General features: G+C 39.5%; 1 protein-coding gene across 2 annotated transcripts in view; it reads left to right on the top strand.

Moving 5' to 3' along the window:
• Positions 1–21,048, top strand: part of LOC134219530 (homeotic protein ultrabithorax-like) — a 150,311-nt gene that overhangs the window by 33,854 nt on the left and 95,409 nt on the right. The window contains exon 2 of one of the 2 annotated variants that reach the window (XM_062698277.1): positions 17,940–17,990. The exons of the other annotated variant lie outside the window; for it this stretch is intronic. Coding sequence (XP_062554261.1) covers positions 17,940–17,990 — 51 coding nt within the window. The remainder of the gene's footprint in view (positions 1–17,939; positions 17,991–21,048) is intronic. 2 annotated transcript variants of the gene reach the window in all.

The following is a 21,048-nucleotide window of genomic DNA, read 5'->3' as shown; positions in this document are numbered from 1 at the left end:
TTACAAAACTAATTCGTAATCGTAAATCTTCTTTGTTCTTCTTCTTCTTCTTATTGGCATTACATCACCACATTGGGACAGAGCCGCCTCGCAGCTTAGTGTTCATTCAGCACTTCCACAGTTATTACCCCGAGGTTTCTAAGCCAAGGTACCATTTTTGCATTTGTATATCATGAGGCTAACACGATGATACTTTTATGCCCAGGGAAGTCGAGGTAATTTCCAATCAGAAAATTGTCTAGACCGGCACCGGGAATCGAACCCAGCCACCCTCAGCATGGTCTTGCTTTGTAGCCGCGCATCTTACCGCACGGCTAAGGAGGGCCCCTAATCACTAATACAGATCTTTAATTCATCTTTAACAAATTTTAAAGATTATATTGGCAAATCCTATTGGCCAGCTTTATTATGTATAAGAATTTAGGTCGGAAATTTCAAAAGGAAATTTCGTCGAAATTTCCATGAGAAATTTGTCGGAGTTTCCATAAGAAAATTGTCAGAAATACCCGAAATTCGACGGAGTTTCATTCATCATATGGGTTTTAATGTTCGCACCATCAAGAAAAGTCAAAATTAAAAAAAAAAAACTCATTGATCTTCCTAGCGGTGATGGTGCCTTTCTCGTTCGTTCAAAAGGGTTGAGAAATATATAAGAAAAGTCAATAATTTCACTTATAAGTGGATAGATTGTATTCTTCATATTTGTTTTCATGCATTGGAAAATTTCTCGCCAAACGCAACTTGTTGAATGCAAATCTGATGAGCATAAGTAGGTACCAAAAAAAGTGATTTTGTTTTATGGTTTTGAAATTAATATTTTGGCCATAACTTCTGATCCTATCCGTTTCGGCCAATTTTCAATAAGAGACAATGAGACAGGATTCTCTTTCGAATCCAATCCATTGCAAGCAAATTTCGATGAAGTCTAAGAGCCAAAAAATGACCTAAACTTTTTTGCACTATTTTTTTACAATAAATTGTATTTTGGCCATAACTTCTAAGCCCATAGTCCGATCCGACCAATTTTCAATAGGAAACAATGCACTATGGTCCAGGATACAGATTTACGCGGAAAGATGCATTTTACGCCATAACGATAATGTTTAGAAAAAATGTTGTTCGTCAAAATTGTTTGGAATAGTAAGGCCATCATTATGGTGCTATCAAAAAGTAAAGTCACATAAAAAAATTTAAAAAAAAAATTCTCGGAATACTGACATGTAACAATACATTTTGCTAAAAAGCTTTTTCTGTAGCTCTTAAGTTGAATGATTTAGAGCATTTTTACCTACTTGGATTAAGGTCTCTCTGGATAAGGGTGTTATAACTTTTTATCGGCAAAGATATTGAGCATATTTAATTTACCAATCAAAATTTGCATTTTTTTAACTCTGAAAGTCACAAAAAATAGAAGAAAAAACAAAAATACTGTTTTTTAGGGACACCCCAATCCAAGTAGGTAAAGTTGCTCTAAATCAGCCAACTTAAGAGCTACAGAAAACATTTTCTAGCACAGTTTTATTGAAATAAGCTGCGCTATAGCTTTGAGGATTATTACATGTCAGTATTCCGTGAAATAAAAAAAAATAAACCTCTCTTTTTTTATAGCACCATAATGACGTTCTTCCTTTCCGAACAGTTTTGTTGAACGACATTTTTTTCTAAAAAATGTAATTTTTGCGTAAAATGCATCTTTCTGCGTAAATCTGTATCCTGGACCACAGTGCAATGGGACAAGTATCCCCATCGAATGCAACTTGTTGCTAGTAAATCGGTTAAGGGTAAGTACGAAAAAATGAGCTAGATTTTTTGGGCGCACACACACACAGACATCACCTCACTTCGTCGACCTGAGTCGATTGGTATATGACACTATGGGTCTCCTAGCCCTCTATAAAAAGTTCGTTTTTAGAGCGAACATATAGCCTTTACGTATACTTTGTATACGCGAAAGGCAAAAACATAAAAAAAATAATTTTGTTGTCGACTCTTTCAGTTTTATACATCAGCTTAAACGTGTTTGCGTCTATGTTCCGACGTTTCGGTGTATATTTCACCTACTTCAGGGATTTTGAGGCTACGTTTTGTTGTGCATGTGTCGATTCTGACATGAAGTTGTCAATTTACAATAGCGTTTCACTACGGTTCTTTCGTTTCACTATTCTTGCACTTCACTATGACTTTCAAAATATTTCTTGGTGGTTTTAAAGCTTTATCCCACCTATACTCTCGATGAAAGCTTCTCTGAATCTATCGCTCGCGCACTGGTGATGGCGTATCTATCGGAAAACAGGTAGATAAGCTATCACTACAGTGAGCGCGCGATAAATCCAGATAAGTTTTATAGAGAATGTAGGTGGAATAAGTTTCCATTTGCTGCAAGAGCTTATTGATCCACGGGTCTCTTTGGCCACGGCAGAGAACTAATATGGCGATCGGATCTGGAATTTGATTCGGTATCGACGGTAAACATGCTCTCGTAGCTTAACAGGGATACCGAATTTTCACGCTTGTGAAATGTTAGATTTTCTTGCATCGGAATCCGAGCTGACCTTGGACGATCTGTTTCGTCATCATTCGCAAATAGATGGTAATTCGTTTCTCGATCACGGCGATTGAAATCTCTTTTTGTGACTCTGGTTCTTGTGACAAATCACACTGTCACTTCGTCAAGCAACTGTCAAATTGAAGATATCGGCTTGCATGGATGGATCGCGCATAATTGAAACTTTTGAACTCTACGAACACTTTTTCATAAATTCCAGGACTCTCTATTATTCGAGATCCTATGTTTCGGAATCCTCTGATTTTATGATTTTTTTAAAGTTTCATCCAAAATGTTTACTTTTATTTTCTTCATAATCAAAGCAGTATTTTGTTTATAACTTTTTTTATGTGTTTTTTAAATTTTAGATTTAGTTCAAAGCATTAGATTCTACGAGAATTGTCTTTACTAAGAATTTGATCACTATGTCTGAAACTCAATTTGTGCAGTTGCACAACATTTGAAAGATGAGAAATTCTCGCTGAGACCGGGCCACTATTTGCACGAGGTTCTAATAAATTTCTAAATTATGTTTTTTCGAAAGATTTCGGCGAGTGTATTAAGGATCCGAGTTAAAATCTTCAGAAAGGTGAACCCATCGTTAGATACACGAAATCAATTTTATGGACCCCTCGAGTTTTTTTTCAATTCCTGACTCACCAAAACTGTCATTACTCCAACATTTCCCAACCGATCCTAGAGATAAGCATATGGTTGGAAAGAGAAAGTGTATGTCTTCAATTTGCAATTATAAAAATGGAAGCAGCCACATTGAATTTGAATGCCATTTGGATTTATTTTTGAAAACTATTTCTCCGCTAGATTCGCAACCAGTGATTTTGAAAATTGAAAATTGATACATCGATGGAAAGCTTAAGATTATTTTGTGCATTGTGTCTAAAAATCTCAGGTGTATGATTTTTCTTTCAAAAGTTATGCACGATTTACAAAATAATTTTTTTGATGCCCATCTGACCAACGAACATTATTTTTATGGTTAATATGACACTACGACGTTAGTTCTACGCCAAACATGTTTTAAAAATAAAAAGCATATCTACAACAGTATTTTATTTGAAGGGCTCAAAAGTTTTGAGCATAACGGAGCCATATATTCAAGTTATTGTATTAAATAATTTAAAATTTTGGTGTAGCCGAACTCTCGCAATCTATTTTCAAACCAACTCTTTCACACGCATTGTTTTGTGCAATTTGAACTGAGTAGGATGAGCATTTGATTATGTCTGGCATCAACACAGTCTCATCCGCAATTGCGCTCAAAGAAGTTGGATTGTGTGATCGTACCAGGTTGGTCATTAGATCCCATCCCGACCACACAAAAGCGAGGAAAGAGATCTTGAACTTGAACATTTATTCAAGTACAGAAATTGTTTGCAATTCTCTGGAGTTTTTGTCCCTGTAGCTCGAATATATTTTCAAAATTTTCGACTTTTTCTTTGACGCGGCTTAGGAATCTCGGTTTCGAATTCGATCCCAATTATTTAATAGAGTTTTCTTGGTTGTTAGTGAGCCATATTATTAAGATTCAGGTACGATTTGCCTCAAATTTCTGAATTTCGGCTTGTGATTTAGGAGTGCTCTTCGAAGTTTTAAAATGCTGGTCAAATTTGATTTTTTCTCTTTTTGCCAGAGGGGAACCAGCCATGGATTGGAAACCTTTGTCAAAAGGATAAAGACTAGTTTTTGCCTGAGATCAAACAAAATCTTTATTGAACCTTAGAAACGTTGTTCTATAAACAAAGTTTTCTGAACAAACTTTCAAGTCTCACGGTTCTGCTAAGACAATTGTTTTATTTTATCATATCTTCATTTATCTATCCAATGATTACTCCCTTCAATGCAGAGCAATGACTTTTTTCTGGCTATAATAAACTCGGACAATGCTTCAGATAGATCCCAGCAAAAAAAAATGTCAAGAAATTTAAACTATGAAAAAGAAAGCATAAATCACCTTCAAACAAAGTCTAATTTAAGTTACTTTCAGCCACCGAGCAACTTGTACGTACATGCCACATACTGGACAACCACCGAACCAACGATTAGCTGCCACCCATCAAGATGGGTGGTAAAATGGGTATGTGCAGTAATAATCGATGTAATTAACAGCACGATACAACCGAGTTTCACGCCGTCTCGTCCCTTACCACCTTTTCATAGTACTGCTCATAATCCAAAAAGGAAAAACTAAGTCTCCTCAGCCGCGTAGGTATACTGCCGTGGCGTGGCGTGGCCAGGTGGAAAACAAACACCTCGTTAATCGAAATGAGTTACGTTGGGAGCCCCGCCGGTTGATGCCGGCCGATGATGATGATCGAACGACTTTGCGGTTGATGTCGAGCGAGAGCATTAACGCGTCTGGGCCGCACAGTACATTTTTCAACCACTACTTAAAAGTGCAACAAACAATATTTCATTAATGGTTCGCACTCTTCGGTGCGATTTTTTTTTGTTTTCCGCCTGACAGAACTGATGGACAACGCGAACGCGTATCGAATCGTGTGCGAAGAACCATATTTTCAGTGTGTTGTAGCTGCCAAGCAGTCCGGCTCTTGTTTGCGAATGTCACAGCGAAGAATTACGTGCCCGGTCGCACCGAGAGTGCATTTGATTATGATTAACTTATTGCGATGCGCCAGGGAGAACAGCAAAAGTGCCACTCGTCATCAAGAAGCCAGTTCATTCCTATAGTAGGAAAACGAAAAAAAAATCCAAACGTTATGAAGCTTACTTTCATGTGGAGATGTCGTGTGGCATGTGAGAAACGGCCGCTGCTGCTGGGCCCTGGTCTGTGTGCATGCGTGCGTGGGCAGCGAAGAACATTATTGCACTAGTTAGTATTCACGCCTCTCGTTTATTTTTATTACTGTTATTACTGTTTTCCCGGGTAGCAGTCGCATTTGGGTGGAAATGATGCTTGATGCTTCTATTTTGCGATTTGGGGTCATGCAGAAACCACGTGATGCCAATTAATTCTAGGATGTAGGATCAAATGGTCAGGCGAGTGTGATTTTCGATTTCCGTAAATCCTTTTCAAAAAGTTCAAATTTTTATCAAAGTCGCATTTTGAGTATGTTGAAATATGTTCAATATGTTCAAAATGTATTATCAATTTCTGCTCGGGATGTCCACATATATTCGCAATACGGACATAATTCTTACCACGAGCTTCCTCTGCAGTCCCTTGTTTTTGATAGCCCATAAGCAGTCTTTATGATCGGTGACGGATGAAACTCGCAACCTTCGATTAGCGTAGAATGGAAGAAGGAAAAAAAAAGTGGGTCAGCCCGTATTTCAGGATGTGAGTTATGTAACTTCCGAATCGTGCCGACTCGATCTCCATTCCATCGCGGCGTCATCGCTAGATTTGTTGCGCAGCATACGGAATCCAAAGACGTCAGACGGCGGCCCATATTGGCGGGCAGCAGATCTAGCGGCGGCGCCTGAACCGAACGCGCCTCGAACCGTTCGCCGTGCGCGCGCGTTTGGTCTCGATTGAGGTGCAGTGTGTAAAACATTAACCATACCCACTCGCTTAGAAGCAGCGCAGCTCGGCTTAGCAGCAATGTACGGCCGACCGACGGCCTGGCCCACCAGTTGGATTATCTTGCACCTTTTGAGAAAAGAGCACGCGGGCAAATATGTATCTCCCCCCAGAAGCGCTCAGCTGCATTGCATTCGACGTTGAGTAACACTGGTGGCGCCACTGGACGACATCATCCAATAAAGCAATATTTTGAATGAGCTGACCGACGTGTGAAACACGAAACAAACGAGAATGCACGCGGTAGCGCGGATGGCGGAATATTAATTTAAATTATGCATAAAAAGGCTCGTTGCCTACGGAGATTTGACACAGGAATAAGCAATGCATTTTATGAAAAATAAAACTCAAACTAAGTATCAATAAAGACGCCATTAAAATGATAATCTGCTTCTAAAGAGCCTGATTTCGTCGGGGCGAGTTCAGGTTCTGCTTTGGTTCAAATTTCGTTCCGCTCTGGCTCGCGTCAATACGATGAGTGACTACGGCTGGTCAACTTTATGGCTCCATTTGCTCGTTTCTTTATTCGTCATAATTGACACTATCAAAAACATTGCCATAAAAGTTGACTCCACGATGGTTCCGTTTCAGCCACGAGTCAACACGCTAGCTCTAAGCACATCAAGTAAACAACGCTGCTCTCGCCCAGCACGTTGGTGCTCAGACTCACTTACGTTACGGCCACTACAGTTAATACCGCACCGTATGACGACCACATCGCAACCACATGGTTCTTCTGAAGGAACCTTTGGCGGTTTACATGTTTACATACTTTCTGTCTCACACCATAATCGCCATACGACCAACAGCAGCAGCACCAGCTCGCCACTCACTGTTATGCTGCTCTGCACTGAAGGGGGAAGACACTCACGTCTTCAGCTCAGCTGTTCCGAACGCGGGTGACCTGTACCGAAATTCTACTCCAGCGTATACCTGCGCGCCCAACATCACCCGGTACGAGGCGAGCGTGTGTGCGTCTGAGTTGGGTGGCATGACGTCACAGCTCGCCAGATCCGCTCGTTACGGTTGCCGTTTTGTGTATGCATATTCCAATGAGGGATCCAATCGACACAGTTCTGACTCTGAGTCGGGTGTTTTTTTTTTCGGATGGAACCGTAGGATAAAATGTGCAATTTATGGGACAGCCAGCGTTTTCGTGTTTTTCCTTTTCGCTTTCTGCAATCAATTTTTATGGACTTAATGCAGTACCGGGCCCCGCGATAAGACGGTTAATTAAGACATCACCGCGCACGATTAGTGGCCAGTTGCAGCTGAGTAAGTTGCGGTAGTACTTAATTCGGGTGGATTCAATTGTTTGGGGAGTTTGGATTTGGTGATTATTTTGGCAGCAGACCGTTAGCCTTAGCCGTCCTGTTCTAAAATAGCCATTCAACCGGGGCTCAAAATTATTTATATTTATTTATATAAGCTGCGATATGCCAAGTTGTCGTTTGTGCATTCGTATTTCAAATGGAACACTTTTTCCCGATAACTATAAAGTACTATACTTCTAAAAGCATGCTAATTTATTTTTTTAGAATCAATAGATTTGTGGAAATTATCGTTTGCTGTTAGTTCTATACCGATTTCATTTCTGCAAAAAAAAGGGGAAAGATTTGAAATTATCAAATAAATACATATCTTTTAGAATATAAACAATTACACTAAGAAAATATAATTTCTGGATGTCCATAAGATTCTTGAGACAAAGCTGTTGAATTTTGAAGATGCATTTATCAGCAACTAATTGAATTCTACAATTTTTTTCCGTTAACCTTTTTGGTAGCCAATCGATTTTTTGTGCAAATATTGAGATTATTTTGATCTTTATTAGTGTTAGTTTTGATTTTCTTCAGTTCTTAACTTAAAATGCTCCAAAAGTTTGGAGAATAAATTGTGAATTTGTACGATTATTGAAATGCTGTCATCGGGGGTGACAATGACACTAAGTTTCGAAATGATTGAACGTGCATTCATAAATTAGGATGTTTAAATAAATTTGATCAAATTAAGACTTCAACTTCGGCCAAAACTTGAAAATTATGCAAATTTTAGAAATAGCGATCAGTGACGTTTCCGCACGGGCGCGGCATCCATAATCATGTGTAAAAAATGTAATCTTGTTTTATCGATTTAATTTTTTTTGTTTACCAAGCATGTGTCTATATTTTATCCGCGATATATTTGGGCGCTAAAGGTTCAATTGACCGAATAGAACAAATTGAATAATAGGGTGAATTGATGACTGATTTCATCGCATTTTTATATTAACTGATTTTCCATCGGTTATTTAGAATTTTTTAAGTATGTTACTTTAGGGTTCAGCGCACCTCGAGTGCCGATCTAAAAGATCTTTATCCAGGGCGATTGCTTGCTATCACCCTCATCTGCTGCAGGTTATATTTTAATGCACTTCGTTCATTTAATTTTGTAAAAGCTATGCCGCCATAAGTCTCTGCACCAAAAAAAAAACAAATCTATCAATAATACAAATATGTAAGATTTCAACACAAAAATCGTATTAAAATCACAGTTTTTGTTAGATTTATATGCAGAACTTTATTAAAATCTGGTTGGGTGATGGGTCTGCCCCTGCTATGATGCTCCAATCTAACGTTTGTTTGCAGATTTCGTTTACGCCCCTACGTAAGATGGGTCACACCTAGCCTCACTTCCGCTCCAGAATTTCGGTTGCTATCGGCCTGTGATGATACTGACGATGGAGACTTTCTGGAAATGCCTCTTGGCCGAACTGGACGTTTGACAGAAAGGACCCTTCGGCCGAAAATGTAATTTGCCGAAGAGAATTTGTGAAAAGAGTAAAGTGATAATTGAGAAGTCAAAAGTACAAAATGAGAAGCGAAAAATAAGTACATAGTGAGATATGAGAAGAGAAAAATGAGAATTGAGGAGCAAGAAGTCAGCAAAAACATTCCACCTAACTTTTGTGAAAAGTGAGAAGAACCAATGTAAAAAAGTGAGGAATGTCTCTTTTTTCCCTTCTCACTTCGCGCTTCTCACTTTTTATAGTGAAAAGTGAGAAAAGAGAAATAGGAAGTGTCATATTTCACAAGAAGAAGTGAGAAGTGACACATTTCAATTATCACTTGGCACTTCTCACTTCTTATTTCTTACTGCTCACGTCCTAATTATCATTCTATTTTTCGTGTGCATTACACTGACTTCACCATGAGCCGATGTTCCATGACTCGAAATCGACTCATGGAGGCAAGTTATGCCATATTACAAAGGATTTTAGGCTCATTATCTAAATTTTTCCATGACTCGATAGCGACTCAAATTGTCTATTCGTTAAATGATTAGGCCGATACAAATATGATTCTATCACGAGTGGTTGACGATGGCGGTTGTGTGTCGTTGCGCTCCGCAAGTATTTTTTTTTCTCGTCGTGTAGCCACTCGTCTAGTATCGCGGCGTCTTAACAATTTTTAAACATTCAAACTTGACGTGATAAATATTTTTTATTTTACATACCCGCGCGTTCTCCTCGCGTTCAACTTTACCCCGCCGTGTTTATCTTTTAAATATTTTGACCTGACCCGCGCGCATTTCGCGTTTAATTGTGCCATGAAGTGTGGAATAAGAAATTGTGCGCAAAGTGACAATCACTTTTTATGGCGCTGTTACGGATCCTGCAAACGCACCTTTCATGCAGCATGCATAGGCGTCCAAAGGAATCACGAAGAAGTGCTACGCACTTTTATGCTGCCTCTCTGTAATGATTGCCAAGAAAAGTTCGCGCAAGAACTCAATCTAAATAAATTATCAATGTCTCTGAAAAACATCTCTGAGAACATTGAACACACATTAGTGGCAAATCATAAGGTGCTCACAAATTTTGAGACGTTAAACAGCACACACGATGAAACGATTGCTCACGTCGAAACAATGCTTACCAACATTGAGCGGGTCGTCATCAATGTCACCAACAACAACAGTACATACGCTACAGAAATTAAAAACAAGCTATCAGCATTTTTGGACACACCTCCTCCGGACGACCTCATAGTAGAAAAGGCGGTTAAATCAGCTACAGCAGCAGCAGTGGAGGCGATGGAAATAACAACAATTTCAATGGGCCTTATTCCACAACTAATAAATGACCTCAGAAGCGACCTGATGCCATCTTCCCAAGTCCTCACTGAATCAAAAAATTGGATGAATTATTGATGAAGTGAAACATGTTTCTGCTGCTGTTTCCAACTTAAGTAACAGTGCAGAAATAAATTCTCCTTCTTTACACAGCACTTTGGCAGACGAGCTATATGACCTTTCGACTACTGAGCTGCCTCCACAACAACAAGAATTGCATCAACACCAACAACATCAACAACAAGAACAGCAACAACAATCTTTCCAAGACTCCAATGAACAGCAAAAGGCATCAGAACAACAACAATAACAACAAAATCATCTGTCCTAGCAGGACGTGACCAATAATGCAATCATGGACATGTTTGCTGAGCGTCGAGCCAAATTCTCTAAATTGAGCAACGAAGCTCAATCGAAAAAAGACCTTTCCTCCGCTGGTTGGTGGATGCTGGGAAATAAATGGTATTGGAGGCCAGACTGGTCGACATACGACAAGAAGCTGAATAGGCAAAAGCTCCAAGAAAAAGCCGTTGATAAGGCTAGACATCGAAGGAAGCGAAGAAACCAACAATCCGTTCGTATTAGCTACAAACCACCAGTCAAAGATCCACCACATGTCAAAGATCATACTCAAGGACACATGGGTAAAGACAAGGAACTACTTGCTATTGCTAAAGTTAAATTTGCCGGTCCACCCTCTATCACCGAATATCCTATTTCTGGTCTATCGGTCCCAAAACTAATTAATTTTAAACAGGGTGAAACTATCAACCCATATCGAGCAGAACCACCTATTCAAAAAGAACAACATCAACCAGAAAACTATCAACAGTCACAAAGCCAACAACAACAGCAATAGCCAGCGCAACTTTCTTGCAGCAGTGAAAGCCGTCTTCAAATGGATATCGAGCACCCTCCTCTGCTGGACCCAATGCGACCACCCATAGTAAGACTCACAGAGCAATCTGCGTCTGGTGATCGACGTTTTTTAAAAGCACGACTACGGGACCCAAAAATTATGGACATTGTGCGGATGTTCCTGTCATACTTGCACGACCAGCCACCTACAGTATGCATTCGTGGAACCACCAAAACCAGCGCCACTGCAATGCTAGCGTCTGAAGGACTACCAACAGACCTACAACTATTGCGTCAAATTTTTCTGGATGTACACGAGGATCTAGGAATATCTCGCAACGACGCCTTGGCAGACCTTCAATCACACCGTTCGTTCCTTTCCAGTGAACGCACTCAACAACTTCAACGCACTAGGGAGGCCGCATATAAATTCTACAGCCCATCAAATTTTCATCGGCAATGACGCACTCTCCGGAAGTAACATTAACAAGTGAAGATAACACGCTACATAAAAAATCAAAAGAGGTAAATATTTCGTAGACCGTCATACTTCCAAGAACTTCTTCGCAGAAACAGAATTCGACTGAAGTTCTAATTTATTGTCAGCATTTCAATCGAATGAAAAGCCCAGCCAAAATGAAGGATATATTTAAAAATTTATTAAGCTCATCCTTTTCGATTATTCTGGCAACTGAAACAAGCTGGCATGAAATCGTTAGGAGTGAAGAAATTTTTGGAAGTAACTTTAATGTATTAATAGATGACAGGAGTTTTCTCACGTCTCAGAAAAAGTCCGGTGGTGTTGTTCTAATAGCTATTTCGGCAAACTTTAATTCAGAAATCATCACAAAAAATAAATCGAATGAATTTGAGCATGTCTGGGTAAAAACTCATATAAAATAGATAAATGCATATATTCGCATCGGTATATTTCCCACCTAAACATGCTTGTAAGCACAACTATGAATCTTTTTTTGAGTGCGCTGAACAAATACTATCAGAACATCCACCGGAGGTTAAAGTTCACATCTATGGGGACTTTAACCAACGCAATGCTTGACTTTATTCTAGACTCAGAAAACGAATGTATCCTACTGCCAGTCGTTGGGGATAACGAAACTTTGCAAATATTTTTTAACAAGTCTGCAAGTTTAGGATTGAACCAAATTAATCATATAAAAAACAATCAAAATTGCTGTTTGGACCTCTTGCTGACAAATATCTATGAAGATTTCTGTGTAACAGAATCTATCAATCCATTGTGGAAAAATGAAGCGTTCCACACTGCAATCGAATACTCGTTATTCATACATGAACAACAAAGACCCAACGATTGTGAGTATGAGGATGTCTTTGAATACAATTTAGCGAACTATGAAAATATTCGAGGTAGGTTAAGTAGTGTAAACTGGCAAATAGTTTTAAGAAATGAAGAAAATGTCGAAGCATCTGTTAACACTTTTTACAGATTATTATCTGACATAATCTCACAAGAAACTCGTCTAAAACGAAAACGACGTCATAACAATAATAAAGACCCAATTTGGTATAATCGGCAAATCAAGAATTCAAGAAATCGCAAGCAAAAGGCACACAAAATTTACAAAAGTCATAACAGTAATGAAAATTTAGCATATTACTTGGACGTATGCGATCAATTGAATTACGCTATCAGTAACGCTTTGGAAGATTACAATTCAAAAACTGAGAGCAAAATAAAGTCCTCTCCAAAGAACTTCTTTAATTACGTAAAAACTAAACTGAAATCTAATAACTTTCCATCATAATAACTTTCCATCAATTATGCATCTTGACGAAAACGCGGGGGATAGCTCGGAAAAGAACTGTAATCTTTTGCAGATTTTTTCCAGGAAACCTATTCTACATTTTCTGAAAATGATCGTGACCACGACTATTTTGCATTTTTTCCAGACTTTTCAAATGATATTGGAGTGAATCAACTTCATGTCCATGACATTTTGCAGGCCCTACGTAGTTTAGATGCTTCGAAAGGTCCTGGTCCTGATGGAATCCCTCCTATATTTATAAAAACCCTAGCAGTGGAACTAACCACTCCATTATTTTGGCTATTTAATATGTCACTAGAATCAGGAAAATTCCCAATTATATGGAAAAACTAATTTTTGATACTCATTTTTAAATCTGGAAAAAAAATCAGACATACGTGATTATCGTGGAATAGCCATTCTCTCTTGCATTCCAAAAACCTTTTGAGGCCATAGTAAACGAAAAATTAATGGAAAAATGGAAAATCGTGGAAAATCAAACGGGTTTTCCCGCGGAAAATCAAACGGATTTTCCCGCGGAATATCAAATTGATTTCTTCGCGAAAAATCAAATGGATTTTCCCGCGGGAAATCAAATGGATTTTCCTACGATTTTCCCGTGGAAAATCCAACGATTTTCACGTGAAAAATCCATTTCCAAGAAAAAATGTTCCCTGGAAAACCCAACGAATCTTTTCGGACATCTTCTTCGTGATTTCGAAAAATTTCTCGAAGGCTCAAATGCAAGAACATAATTGACAGTTATGCCGATTCACACCGCATCCGACTGAAACTTCTTCCGGTGTGACGCCGCTGCCAAACAAATTATGACAAACGCTGCACGCTGCAAACGGATTTTCGTACCAGCGAACATCTCTAATTCGGAAAAACTGATCAAGTATGAAGCTCTCGTCAAGTCTAATAAGATATACTAATTAACAAAACATTTTAGAGCAAATATACAAACTATTCAAATACATTTTAATATACCGATAAGCTTTGCTAGACAAACTTTGAACATGTGGAATATTTTATTTTTCAAAAACAATTATTTTATCTGCCGTTTTTTGTGTTGTCTCCCAATTACGCCCATGTCAACCAAGAGTAAGGTGTGAAAGGAATGCTTTCCAGTCGTAGCAATTCAAGCAGTATCTACCTCAAAGCAAAATGATGCACACAAGTACCTCGCCACGGTAAACCGACTCTAGTTTGATTAAATATTTATGACCACAATCCAGGGTGACGGATGAACAGGTTTGTCGGATTTTTTTTTCGTATCACAAACGGAGCAGGGTGGGCAGGTGGTATGCAAATGCCATTTCGGTAGATACATATTCGCGATGTTTGTTTTCCATGCTAATTGTCCCACATATCATCGTCGTAGCATAATAATCACTTAAAAGTGAGTAACAAGCTGCTTAAACTTACTCACGTAGGAATAATTTCGAAGTGGAATCTCAGCGATCGAGTGATTGAGTAAGTCTTCGAATAAATGACAGTCCGACAGAGCGTACGTGGTTCGAGGAATACTAACTCGAATCCGACGGACAGTGCCTCCGACCAGTGCGCGATTGTGTGGAAGGAGATTCTTCATTCGGTTTTGATTAAACGCATAAATTATAATTCTCCAAACTCCCCACTGCAATGACTGGAGCAGGCGTGAGGCGCGAAAAATAATACAAACATGATAGTCTCGTTTCTTGTGGCGAGTCGACCTGGAAGTCGAAGCAACGGTCACCTGATGGGGAACCGTACTCCAACTGTGGCCGGAAAATAAGATGCGAAGAAAATGATGGTCAAATTCAAAAAGCCATAAATCTTACTTACATGACACTTTTCGCGGCAAGGATTCACGTCGCGAACCCTCGCGTGTCTCTCTGCTCCCCGCGATCCGCAGTGCACGTTCAGATTTAATTTCGAACTTATGGGAGTCGCTTGGCTGGCCAAGAAACTGGCTTCCCGGCTGATGAGGAACACTGTTGTTGGCTTGGTTCACGATTTCTCCATTGTGAGCTGGAGGAAAATATCTCGGACATGTGTCATACAGTTTCCCTCCTTCCGCGAGTGGAATATGAGATAAACAGCGATCATATTGGGCGAGGAATGCGGATACCACGAGATGCACAAATGGAGTTGTCTACCGGCGTGGATGATATGATCGCCGGTTTGCGCCAATGAATATCACTGAACGACTTGAGCAAAGTATCTGCTGATGGATCTCAGAAGAGCTATACTAAATATTTCTCAGTTACTATTCAAATTTCTTCTCTGTTGAATCCAAATAGCATATGCTGTCAAATGACATTCACATGATGCTATATTTCGAATCTTTTACCATGTGATCAGAATTCTGTTTTTTACGTTTCTTTTTTAAAAACGAAACATTCAGCTGTTCGCGTAACTCTCACAATTTACTCACCTTCCAGTTCCTGTGCCTTGCGCACCAAGCCAAAAATTAAATGAATTAATTTATTCGAACTGTGCCTCACAAACTTGCGTTGGAACAAGCCCGCCTTCAGCACCAATTGGAACCGAATTTGTGAAGTTCCTAATTTATCTCATCACACGGCGAAAAAAGTGGACGTTGACGGCAATAAATCAAGATATGTAACTTATTCGGTTCCATTTCTTCCCAAGTAGAACGGGCCGACAGTTGCGTCCAACCTGCGTCTAAGCATCGTTTCGTTTCTAATTGAGACTGACGCCGGGCGAACTGGTACGCACCCATACCTCGAGTCGCAGGCCAATTAATTCATTTCAACACCGTCGTTAATGGAACACTCGACTTGCGGCGACCAGTCCCCGAGTTCTGAACGTGATAATTAAACGGGAAATGAACAATGGAAGCGAAATTACCGAACCGATAAGTTCCAAATCCGGGTTCCTATCGGTAGATAGCCGAAACTCGATAACAGTGACACTTTTTAATGCAAGGGCCTTCCTTCAATGGCCGCTCATTCAGTTATTCTGCAAGCCCAGAACAGAAAGCCTCCACTGGAACCGGTTTATCTTCGGCTTCGAGACTGGAATACAAAAATTAAAACGTATAAATAAAAAATCATTCCGTCTTCCACCCTCATCGCCACGCCAAACTTGTTCCATTCCTCACGTGTGCTGCACATCAACCAAAAATAAAAGAAAAATACGTTTTCGTTGTCGTAGGAGCGACATACTTGAAAAAGAAGTTTCATTTTTTTATATATGTAAATTTCACTTCCTCCACAACGCACGCTTTCTTCAACCCTCCCGGGATCTTGAGATTTAAATCGGGAGGGAGTGCAGGCGCGACTCCGAGGAAGACTGGGATGAGAGTCGCGAGAGTACGTTGTCTTTTCAGCGGGAAATTTATGGGTCCACATCCAACCATTTTTATTGCTTCATTTTATCAAACATGATTTAGAGTCACAAGGTCTCTCCGCTTGGAACAGACCGTTGTTTCCTCATCCGCGGGCCCACCCCCACCCGGCTTTGAATTTGGAACACTAAGAATATTAGCTGCTGGGAAATGATGATGCCGCGAACGGAAAGGCTGTTGGCTGCGTTCAGTTCGGGTGACTTAGCCGATCGAAGTAGCTGCCTAAGTAGGTCATATTTCATCGTCTTATCCATTAGGAACCGTGTCGAGAGTTTGTAAGTCGCGCTCGACAGAAGACACGACATTACCCGAACCAGACGAAAACGAAATTAAATTGGAATCTGCTGAAAATATTTTTTTTTCAAGTCAGATGCCTGCGAGAAGCAATATTAAGATATCCAGTTGGATATCCTAATAACATGTATGCCAATTGATGAGTCCAATGTGATGTCAGGATATCTTCAAGGATAACAATATTAACACATGATGGCTGCGTACGGATTCGTCTAGTCCAGTAGGAATTATTCCAACTGGAATTGTGTGCCGTGGAAAAAAACTACATTCATGCAAGATTTCCTGGACGAATTATAACCATCCCCCCATAAAGCGCTTCCGAGCAGCTTCTATTTCGTAGAAACCACACCCAAGAGATTACGGTGATTTATAAGAAGAAGGCGAGGGCTGTTCAGCTGAAGTAGAAGATTAAAGATTTTAATTCTCTGTTTTGAACGGAAAACAGCTCCCCAATGCGTCCGTCGGGGGAGACTAGCAGCCAGCGAACGGATTGTGTGATCCGTACTTGGCTTTGCTCTGCATTCTTTGACCACGAATACACGAATAAATTAATTAGGAAAAGTAGGGTTGACTATTTTAATTATGTTGGCGGTGGTCAGCCTTCTGGATTATTGCGTTTGCTTTGCAGTGATTACTTTTATGCAGATTATGGCAGACGTTGAGGAGGTTGATTATCATGCGTTCCCGGTTTGGGTGGGCTTTCCGAAAATAACTCACATTAACGGTCCGGAAAATTAATGGTTTCGTTTGTTTTCTGGCGGAGAAGGTACTTTCTTTGTTTCCCCGTCTGGTTGATGTTCTAATGATCGGGGACGAATTTTCCTGGGGTCATAAATTCGCCTCCCGAAACATGTTGAAATACATATTTTGTTTAAAAATTAATATTTCATGTAAATTGCTGGCAATTATGTTGGTACACCTGTGCGCACTCGTCTTCGGTGTTCTGCTTCTGCTCTAAAGTCTTCGCTAAGGTGAAGCAAACGGAACCGCCAAGATACGTGGAGAGAGTGCCGGTCGGTCGCCTAGGATTTATGGCTTGTTTGAGCTCCGAAGATCTCCGGAGTCTAATGGTGCCGCTGCCCGTGTGCCTCTAACCCAGACAAAGAAAGTGTACACACCAACACGGGCACGTTTCCTATAGGAGGATTTTCCTCAAGACGTGATTTTTCCGTTCATCTGCGCTCTCGTGTTCCGGCTGCTGTTCCGGTATTCGGGTTTCGCAGCATACAGCAGAGGAAATTTATGAACGACGTGCCATGGGGCTGAGATTGAAAGTTTTGCATCCTGCCTTTCTTGGGCGACTAGGAAATATGTGGAGGGTGTTTCTCGGTGGAGAATGGACGAAGAAAAATGAAGATTAATTGTGATTCATAGTTGATTATGCGCTGTAAACTAATTCTCGTTTTTTTTCTGTTTTTTCCACAGGTAAGAGATACTCAGAATCTCTTGCGGGCACACTTCTACCAGACTGGATAGGTAAGTCGCTTCTCTTTTTTCAGTTTCCTTAAGTTTAAGTTAATTTTAAGTTCGGTTAATTTCCTTCATGTCAAAATTCATTTCCAATTCCAAATTATGAGTTATATTGTTTGAACGAGAAAATTAAATTATCGGTAGATCATTTGATTAAATTAAACTTAGTTAACCATTAACATTTAGTTCGAATAACTTCAATCCTAAATTTTAGTGAATTGTTTGATTTTTTAACTTGGTGCTATAGGGATGGTGTTTGTGATGCTCAAAATCAGCTTAGTTGTGGAACTAAAATAGCAAACATCATCTACCTACTAGTCAAAATTCCAAAACATAGTTTCCTTTCCTATTATTTTCTTTCGCTTTCCTTAACCTTACTAATCCACTGCTGCAAAGTGTGTTGCCCGTTGGAGGTAGATAACATCGTAATTATAATAAGTATGGTATTTTACTGTATTTCCCATAGCAAGTAAGTAATTTTTGCATAACTATCTTGGTGTCCATGGAGTAAGGAAAGGTAAAACTTCTAGATCCTAGCTGGTAGACGTTGAACATGAATCGTACATGGATGTTACCGTAGATTGTTGTGATTAATATGAATGTGAGTGGTTGGTTATGTGTAGAATGGTCGGTAAAGTGGCACAAGCGTTTCAAATCTTCCCAAACCTGCATGAAGTCCTAATGCGATAAGCCGTATTTCATTGACATTGAACTTATTTTCGGGTTCTAAAAATAACACCTGATATGAGAGAAAACTACTGAACCGAAAGCAAACGCACTGCTTGAAGACAAAACAAATCAACTTCAATCGTTTTCCCTCAGTGGAGAGAGAGAAAAAAAAAGCGAAATCAAAGTGCCCACAACACGGAGATAAAGTCACGGAATGAACCAATGCACGCATGTTTATTTAGAATAGAGAATCAAGACGCTGGCTAGTTGGTTGCTGCTGCATTTGGTCTGCGTTGCACGGCGGCGAGCGTCGTCGGCCGGCGGAAGAGGCGCCACTTAAACACTTTTTGGAGTAAACAAACACTTAAAACTGTTATTTAACTGTTTACATTTATGGGCGAGAGCTGGCCGCCGGGAGCTGCGATGCCCTGTCTCTTGGATGTGGGCATTATGTTAGTAGTTTTTTCGCTTTTATGCTGCGACCCAGAGACTGGCATATATGCGGAACCAAACTGCAGAGCTCCGCGCTGGGTGTGACACATTTGTATTTGTACGGACCGGGGCAGCTGCAGAAGGATGGTACTTGGTGCGATTGGTTTTTAATACAATTACTATTCTTTGTGCTTTGCGCTGGATTAAATTGCAGGGCGGAAGATTAAAAAAAATGTTCGGGTTGAGTTTTGGATTGATAATTTACTGTGGGAAAAACGAAGAAATATTCGGATTTACGAATAGTGTGTACCGTTTCGAAATCGTACAAAGAATTCTGTTTGCACGATTTTCAGTCGTATTGTTGATCGTGTGACTTTAATTTATCAACAACATCTATTCATCATGTTTCTTAAAGTCCGAAATGATTGTGAAATAAAATCAGAATATTGATGTTTTTATGATGCCATTATTTATTATTTTCTCGACGTATTTTTGAACACATCACAGATAACATATTTAAAAAAAAAGCAATGTTGCGCTGAATCTGTGACGTTACTGCCATCAATATTTTCTCACGCTGTTTCAGTTTTGAATAAGTTTACATAATTAAAAACCCTTTACACAGACAACTGCAAAATTAGGAGAAGCCAGCAGAATTTCCTAAATTCAAAAGTATGTTTAAGTAGACATCGAAAAGATTTTTTCAATAATGTTCAGAACGATTTTTTGTGAATTCAAGAGAAATCTTCGTAGAAGAGATTGAAATAAGCTCTGCGCACGGTCCGTTGCGTTTTATTTTTTGACAGCATATTTTCTCGCTTTCAATGTTTTTTGCCTTTCTCGTACAACAAAGTTGTACCGAAAGGCTATCATTCCGCTCCAAAATCGAACTTTTTATAAAAGTCTCGGAGACCCCTGATGATATATACCAATCGACTCAGCTCGTCGAGCTGAACAAATATCTGTCTGTCCGTATGTATGTGTGTACGTGTACACACGAAAACCGAAAAACATTGGCCACTTTTTCATATAGTAAATCTTAACCGATTTTTTCGCCACAAGTTGCATTCAACGGGGGACAAACCCTAGTTGAGCACGGTTGAATAAAAACACGATCGGTTATTGCGTTCGAAAGTTATGAAGAGAACGGTGTGTTGGTTGTTTGCCTTACATCGTTTGCAAGAGCCGTAATGTGCCTACAATTACTTATTATTTATATCACACTAAAGCAAATCCAAGGGATTGAATCGAGAAAGTAATCGTCACCGCTAAGTGGATTAATCTGGGTACGCTCCGAGATAATTCAGGAAACTGGACTAGGATTTCGTATCTCACTCGATGACTTTCATGAAGTGCGCGAATATTTTCTCTGTGTTCATCGATTTTTCGAAAAGTGACTTTTTCGCGAGAGAGCCTAGGAATGTAATATGTGACGAAGAATGCCATTTTTTTTCCATTTGATCTCTGTGCAATTATTTTGAATGTTCGGATGGCTTCCGCAATTTTTCCGTTTTAAACATTTCTACGATATATTTTTTAAATCCACTGGTCTTTGGGATGCTTGAATCGAGTCGGAAGAAAACCGAAGGATGTTCCTTTTATTAGCTTTCACAGTTATTAATAATGGTAACCACACATCATACATCGTAATACCATTGATCCGTTTATCGGGAGCGGTGATACAGTCAAACCTCCATGAGTCGACGTTCTATGACTAAATATCGACTCTTAAAAGCAATGTATGCCATTTTGAATTACTGTGCTGGTCCCTTCTTCCTAATTTCGTTAAAAAAATCATCCGGAAATCTACAAGAAATTCATCCGAAATTCCACGGAAAAAAAATACGAGTTTCCACAAGAAATTCATCCGAATTTCTACGAGAAATTCAACCGAATTTTCATGCATAATTCATCAGAAATTTCATGCAAAATTCATCCGAATTTTCACGCGAAATTCGTTAAA

This window comes from Armigeres subalbatus, chromosome 1 (assembly GCF_024139115.2).
Source record: "Armigeres subalbatus isolate Guangzhou_Male chromosome 1, GZ_Asu_2, whole genome shotgun sequence".
Taxonomy (NCBI): domain Eukaryota; kingdom Metazoa; phylum Arthropoda; class Insecta; order Diptera; family Culicidae; genus Armigeres; species Armigeres subalbatus.
The sequence above is the reverse complement of the archived record's forward strand: the minus strand, read 5'-3'. Positions and strand labels throughout refer to the sequence as shown.